Source organism: Apteryx rowi, unplaced genomic scaffold (assembly GCF_003343035.1).
Source record: "Apteryx rowi isolate R43461 unplaced genomic scaffold, aptRow1 scaffold_132, whole genome shotgun sequence".
Taxonomy (NCBI): Eukaryota; Metazoa; Chordata; class Aves; order Apterygiformes; family Apterygidae; genus Apteryx; species Apteryx rowi.
In genome coordinates, this window is record NW_020447553.1 from 1,445,159 (window position 1) to 1,452,451 (window position 7,293).

Genomic DNA, 7,293 nt, shown 5'->3' on the forward strand with positions numbered 1-7,293 from the left:
CAGAGACCACTCCAGCCACGGATCTGTGCTTCTGAGACTTTCTTTGATGGTGCCGTCTTTGTACGGTTGGTTTTTAAAAGAGGGACGAACGCTTTCGAGATGCTCCCTCGAGCCCCAGGGAAAGGAGGATGCTAGCAGGGAACGTGTTTCGGAGGAGACGGGAGGAAAATACTCCAGTCTGGGCTTTCCCGCTGGCTGCCGCCACTGTAGCGCGGTGTGAACGCTGGAGGTGCCGTCTCGGCGCCCGCGGGTGCGCTGGGCAAGGTGTTCGTGCACATGTGCAATGTCGGCAAGGCTTTAAAGTGTTGGGGTTTTTTTCCTCCTGCACCGGAGGTGCTGGAAAGGGAACCCCTGCGAAAGCAGCCYCTGCTCCGGCTCTGGCTGCAGGCTGGAGGTCCAGGTTGGGTTTTATCATGGGGTATCAGCATGCAGATTCGGGGAAAAACGCCCCAGGGGGCAGGACGGGACAGGACAGCACTTGCCCCTGGGGATGCACCCACGGTGGGCGCCCGCGTGCAAAAGCCCCGGCCGCGTTGGCGCTAGCGGGTGCAGGGGTGCCCCCGCGAGCGTGCCCGGGGTCTGCACGCGGGGCTGCGCCGGCATCCGAGGGGGAAGCAACAGCGGTGTTTGCACAGCCCGGCAGGCGAGGGGTGTCGGTGCACAAGGGAGTGACTGCATGAAACGAGTTTGTGGGTGCATGGGTGTCTAGGTCTCGGTCCCAGAGCTCGGAGGGTCGCCCCAGTTCAAACTGTCCATGGTCTATGCGGGTGATACTTGGCTGGAGGAGATGGAGGAGACTTCAGTCTTGCTCTGGGACACGGTGGAGGAGACTTCTTCATCCCCAAAAGGGGTTGTTGCCACAGCAGATCGTGGTGATCATGCAGTTACGGAACTGGAGCARGGAGAGAAAGAAAACGCTGGCACCAGGGGCAGCAGGGACGTGCCGCAGGACGGGGAACACCCGGCAGCCCCCCAGCTTGCAGCTCCCCACCGTGCTGAGATGCAGCCACTTCTGGGGAGGAGCAAGGTGCTGCTGCAACACCAAAAGCACTGCTGAGCAGAGGGCAGGGGAGAGGCCGTACAGGGGGCTTCGCTGGGAGTTGGCCAAAACAGYGGCTGGAGGGAAGAAGCCACCTGCTTGTTCATGAGGACGTAGATGATGGGGTTGTGGAGGGAGGAGGTCTTGGAGAAGAAGGCAGGCACTGACATGAGCGTGGCGGTGAAGTCGGCTCCCTTGTTGGTGAAGATCCAGAATGCCACCACGGCGTAGGGTGTCCAGGCCAGCATGAAGCCCAGCACCATGAGGATCACCATCTGCGTCACCTCCTTTTCTGCCTTCTGGGTCATGGCTGACTCCTGCTGCTGAGCAGCTGCCTGTGGGCACRGACAGGGGTGGTGAGCGGGACCCTGCGGCTCTTCGCCCCAGCATCGCCTCTCTTTTCCTGCCCAGGCTGTCCACCCTGTCCCCCTTCGCTCCCCGGTCCCCATCCAGACATTACCTCTCGGACTTCGCAAATGAGCTGCCCATAGGAAAAGAWGATGACCACGACGGGGATGATGAAGTGGATGATGAACATGTAGAGGACGTAGGACTCGTTGTGGTAGTCAGGGTTGTGGGTGTAGCAGTCGAGGCCGCAGGAGCACTGCATCCCCTCTGGCATGTATCTGCCAAGGAGAAAGATTGGGACGTTCGTGAGGACCCTCCTTGGGGACGACGGGAGCAGGTTAAAATGAGCAACTGGATCCTATGCAGCTGGGAGATGCTCCCGGAGCAGCACATGTCTCTTGGATGAGCTCCTCGCTGGCTTCGCGGCGCTCACCCCAGCTCCATTGCCCCCTTCCCGGGGAGCCCCAAAACCCCAGGGCTCCTCAGTACGCAGGAGTCGCTCCCGGCACCCGGCTTCGCGGTGGGCCAGGGCAGGCAGCAAGTGAGCAAGGCCCGCTTTGCCGCTCGCGCCGTGCCGACACATCGCGCTTGGGTGCGTAACATGGGTTTGTTGTGACACTTGCTTCCTCCCACGGGGAACAGGCTATTTATTTCCTTCCTACATGGCTGAGCAGTTGCCTGCCGGGAGCCACCTGCTCTCTCCCTCTGCGGATGGAGGGACGCCGCACGGGGACAGGAGCTGCCGGTGGGGCCGGTCTGAGCTCCGGAGGGCTTTGTCCCCACTGCTGCGTGGGGCCAGGATGCACAGCCCACATCCGTGGGGACCTCGGCTCAGAGGGACATAGCTCGTGAGCCAAGGACAGCTGCTGAGTCGGGGATCCCCATCCACAGCTGGAGTGGGACTGTGTGGCCATGGGTTTTGCTCTGCTGTCACCAGCTGGTGGCATGGGGACCTTGCTACCCCCGAAGCCACCTCCTGCGCATGCCCAATGGGCTGCTAGGGGCTTACTACGACCCCAGAGGACCACTCTGCCGTGGGGTCTTGGGGGGGCCAGAGCACAGCATTGGAGAGATCCCCTCTGCCTCCTTGGCTCCTTCCTTATGCTCTGGGCAGTGCAGAGAGCAGCAGGGGTCCATGCCCCCAGCTAATCCTCCTAGCCAGGCTGTCCCGTGGTCCTGGAAGGATGAGCCCCTCTGCAGTGCTGGGAGCAGGGCAGGTGGGAGGGCAGATCAGGGTGGGATACAGGGAAAGGTGGCTGCAGGGTCCGGGAGGTGCAAGGAGCAACACTGGGGCTGCTGCAGTGGAGCAGCATGTGAGCAAGGCTGGATGTGCCTCCTTGGAGCAGCCTTGTCCGCTGGACGGCTCATTCAAATGCCGTTTAGGGTCTGCGGAGAGAAGTGGGCCCTTCATGGCATGACTCTCCTGGGTGCAACCCAAGGATGGGTTGAACCGTGCCTGTAGAAGCACCTCTTTCTCTCTGCAGCGTGTAAAGGGAGCTTGAAGGATTATTGCAGCTGGAGATGCTGAGCCTGGAGCTACCTTGACTTGGGGGGACACTGAGCCATCATAACACCAACAGACGTGGCATTTCCAGTCTCGCTCAGATGAAGCTTGGGGGCTTCGTGGAGGGAGACAGGCTGTGTCTCCTCCCGTCCTGTTGGGGTGTCTGCACGGCAGCTGGGGCTGCCATGGAGCATCCTTTGACTCACCTGGACCAGCCGAAGAGAGGTGGAGCCACACAGGAAAGGGCCATTACCCAGGTAAAAATGATGCCCATCATGGCGTGGGTGGAGGAGAAGTGGAAGTTCCCCGTGGGTTTGCAGACAACGATATAGCGCTTGATGGCCAGGATGACCAGGGACCACAGGGCAACCTGGCCTGTGGGGGGGGGGGAGAGGGAGCGTACGATGGCATTAGGGTCTCCTCTGAGCTTCATCTTCTCTTCATGGTCTCATGGTCATAGCAAAGAGCAGAGGGGACCAAGGGGTTGAGGACTGGCAAGGGGTGACCAGCATCTTTGTGAAACAGGAGCAGCGGGAAGAATCTGCCCGTTAAACAGCCGAGAATCTCCTGCCTGTAATGTGCAAAAGGTCTAGGAGCCGAGGAGAGCGTCTGTGTCGCAGCGGGATCCTGGGGAAGGGGGAGGGATCGTTGTGATTTTTTTAATCTTTTAAAAATCAATGGGGCGAATGCCACCTGGGCGCCGGGAAGCACCATTTCCGGCAAAGATGCCAGATGTATCCAAACCTGTTGATGCTTTTAAATGTGTTTCCTGAGCCTTCCACCGCTGCTGGATGAGCTGGAGGAGGTGTACGGGGGAGGCTGTGTGGGTGGGCGTGCGGGCACATTTATTTCTAAGGGATAATTAAACTTCAGGGGATTGGGAGTGTTTAGTCGGTGCTGTAAGCCTGCTAATGCCCCCAGCTGTGATAATCTACAGATAACTACACCCTGGGCTAGGATTCGCTGGAGACCTGCTGCTAGCACAGTGACTGCTTCCCATCAAACTTTCTTTCCTGTGATCAGGAGCCTCCTTGTTCTTTACTAGATAAAAAGAGAAAAAAAAAAAAAATGGAAGTCCAAATAAAACTGCCTGAAAGCACACAGGGCTGGAAGCGCCTTTCTGTTTGCAGGCTCGCTCGATCAGAAGTGGGGCAGACCCATACGAYGCTCTGCTGCCTCCCCGATACCAAGACCTTCCTCAATCCTTGGCTTGGGTCAAGTAATTTCRCCTTGCTTTGGCCTTGCAGAATATCTATCTTTTTTTTCTGATAGGAGTTATTGCAGGAAATCACCCCTTTAAAAACAAAAAAAAAGTCCTTGCATTGGTTGTGACTCTCTGCTGCAAGAAATAGCATTTGTCAGCTAAATCACAAGGTGTCGTGTGGGCCCGGCTGGCTGCGTGGGCACAGGGTGCAAAATGAATTTTTCCTGTTTCGCAAGGGGGCTTTGTGCAGGGCGCGGTGTTAGCGGCGCTCAGGTCCTCGAGGAGTGAAATAAGGAAGCTCATAAGAGGCAGCCAAATTGGGTGCAACTGGGGCAGAGCTGAGCYGTAGCTGCAAAGCCTGGGCCTGGTTTGCCTCACTCTGTGCAATCCCATTGCTGGGTTCCTTCCCCTCCGTGATGCCGCTCTTATCTTGGGGACCCGGCGCGGACGTCCCTGCCAGGTCTCAGCCAGCCCTGCAGCCTCGGGGCGAGACCCTCGCCATGCCCTCGGGCAGCTGGGCTGGATGAGGCCACATTTGACCCTGCGGACCAGTATCCCTTCTTCATTTGCTTTGCAGCTGTCCTGCTGGTTGCGAGAGCAGCGTGTCTCAATGTCGAGATCAAACTTCAAGAAATCCCCCTTTTTTCGTTTTTATCCCCACCTTTAAGCTGAAGGGAAGTCTTGTGCGGTGACGTCTGCCCCGTGCAGCGACCCAGTGCTGCAGCTTGCAGCCCGTTTCTGCGTGCTGCAAGAGGACGGCTGCAGCTTTCCCTACGGGAGGGATGCCGCAGGCACCAGACCTGTCCCATCAGTACAAGAAAAGGGTGGAATTGGGCTCCCAAAGTCCCAGGGGAATAAACTCATCCGCTGCCAAGCCTTGTCCTTGGGCACGCGCTCCTGTCCTGCATCCCTTACCTCCCAGCGTGGCGAAGAAGCCCTCCATGGCGCAGCTGGTGGGGCCGAAGATGAAGTAGCCATTCCAGGCCGCGCAGAAGGTGACCGTGAAGCCGAAGCAGGCCATGAAGAGGTCGGCCACCGCCAGGTTGACAAGGATGTAGTTGAGCGGCTGCCGCAGCTTCTTGTACTTGAAGGTGACCATCAGGGTGAGGAGGTTGATGGGCAGCCCGGTGGAGATGAGGAAGAAGATGTAGCAACGCATGACGCCGTATTTCCAGGGCTCGGCTAGGTAGTACTGGGGGTACTCGAAGGGGCTTCGCACCATCCCTGTCTTATTGGACACAGGCACGTAAAAATTGATACCTTCCGTCCCATTCATCCTGCCAATATTTTGGCAGCTGCTTTATTTATTTATTTATTTTTAATCAAATGCTCTGCTTTATTCTGAACATGATGAGCTCATGGGAAAGTGAATTTTCACCTTCCAGCGTTTCTTTCATTGAGACTAACGTTCTGCCACATCTTTGTGGTGTTTTGTCTTTTCCTAAAGAGTTGCACAAATGAAGCATAACTGGGGAAGGAGCAGGAGAAATGAAAGTTGTTTTCAGTGGGAAATGATCAGCAGGGGGAAAGGCTGAGGGAAAGGATCAGTAGTATTTTCTGCACAGAGGATTTCTCCTTGGCCAAGGCAAACCCTCTCCTCTCCCTGTTCCAGCTACGTCTTGGTGCAACTTCGGCTTCATGCTTGATACCCAGAAGCCTTTAACATGGAGGGCTGCTAACATCTGGACCAAGAGGACATTCACTTGGCCTTGGAGCAGTGCTCAGGATGTTCCCCCTTGYTGGGAGCTGAATATGAAGCAGGTAAGCGTAAGTCGCCTTATCGTTCCARCCGGGCTGAGCACGGGGCTGCCCCTGCCCTGTCGTCCTCTCGGCCTCAGCTTTCTCCTCTCACAAGCGGAGGCTGGCRTTTCGGTAGATACCCTGAGCCTGGAGTTGACATGGATTTAGAGTTCCCGGCAGGTCAGCAGCAGCCGGAGCAATGCTAAAGGCTAAAGGCCTCAAATCAACTCAGCAGAAGAAAATGATGATACCAGAGAGGATAGGTGGTTCCTCCAGGACGTGTCCTGAATGCAACCTCGCTTCCTCTGTGTCTCTGTCACAGAAATGGAAAGTGATGGCTTTAATTTGGTATCTCTTAGCAAGGAAACTTTGCCGGCTGTCTCCCAGAGAGTGCTCAATTATTTTCCGTGCTGACTCTAAGACAAAGAAGGCAATAGCAAAATCTAGGCCCCGTTGAATGAAAGAGAGGGAACAATCCCCTTTTCCTTCTTGTTTGTCCTGAAGAAAAGGAAAGGTTTTCTTTCCTCTTGCAGGATTTTCTGCTTTGCTAAGCTCTTTGAGATGAGATTGTCTCTTATTCATTGTTTGTCAGCATGTTGCGTGACAGAGCCCTGAGCTTGTCTGGGCTTTCGCGTCCTGTGTAAAGCAAGAAATGATAATGAAATAACCAAGCAGCGGCAGCTTGCACCAACATGACAGGGCGTTCCCTGGGCTCGAGCAACGCGCAGAGCGGACCACGCAGGTATGCTGGGAGAGGTGGGCTCCCCGGGGCAGTGGGAGCTGGGAGCCCTTCGCTGTGCCTATCCGCCTGCGCAAGGCAGGGCACGGCTGTGCATCGCCTCTTTGGTCGTGGGGAACTAAGTGACTTGCCCAAGGGCACCCAGGGAGCCAGTTGCAGAGCAAAGTGTGACAAAATGCAAAAGCAACAGCAATAAAAACCCATTGCGGAACAAACAGGGGGGCCCTGCACGTGCCTTTCCTGAATAAACCCCAGATAAGTGCTTCCCCCTTCATCTAGGTTCCCTCAGCCCCAAAAGAAACCATGGGGTGCTGTGGGCTAATCTCCCTGCAGACACCGAAATTCAGTTTTGAAACCCCAGGGCTGAGCTCTGGCTGCGAGTCTGGCACCTTCCCATCTGTGCCTAAACTATCGTGGTGGACTAATGCACAGGACCAAACCCCTGCGCTGAACACCAGTGGCAACGTTGAGCACAAAACGGCACAGAGTTTGCTTTTCTGCCTTTGGCTGGTTTTGTAATGCGTTGCCCGAATCTCCCTTCCGGAGGGGCTCGAACCTTCCTTGCAGGCAGGAAGAAAAAGAGGGAAATGTGAATATCCCACCGACACGTGCCTGCCTCCCGGTACTCCCGGCTGCCCTGGGAAGACTTCGCTTCCCTGTATCAGATAGCAGCCGTGYAGGGCCGGTGCGCTGAGCTGCTTACGCCGGCCTTGCAAGCT

At 56.6% G+C, this 7,293-nt stretch overlaps 1 protein-coding gene across 1 annotated transcript; it reads right to left on the minus strand.

Moving 5' to 3' along the window:
• Positions 1-630: 630 nt before the first annotated feature.
• On the minus strand, positions 631-5,428 carry LOC112961455 (green-sensitive opsin). Its single transcript, XM_026056663.1, has 5 exons — positions 5,011-5,428; positions 3,098-3,266; positions 1,500-1,665; positions 1,135-1,374; positions 631-892 (listed from the first exon to the last, which is right to left on the minus strand). Exons 1-5 carry the CDS (start codon positions 5,369-5,371, stop codon positions 836-838), a joined length of 993 nt encoding a protein of 330 aa, XP_025912448.1. The 5' UTR covers positions 5,372-5,428; the 3' UTR covers positions 631-835.
• Positions 5,429-7,293: the final 1,865 nt, after the last annotated feature.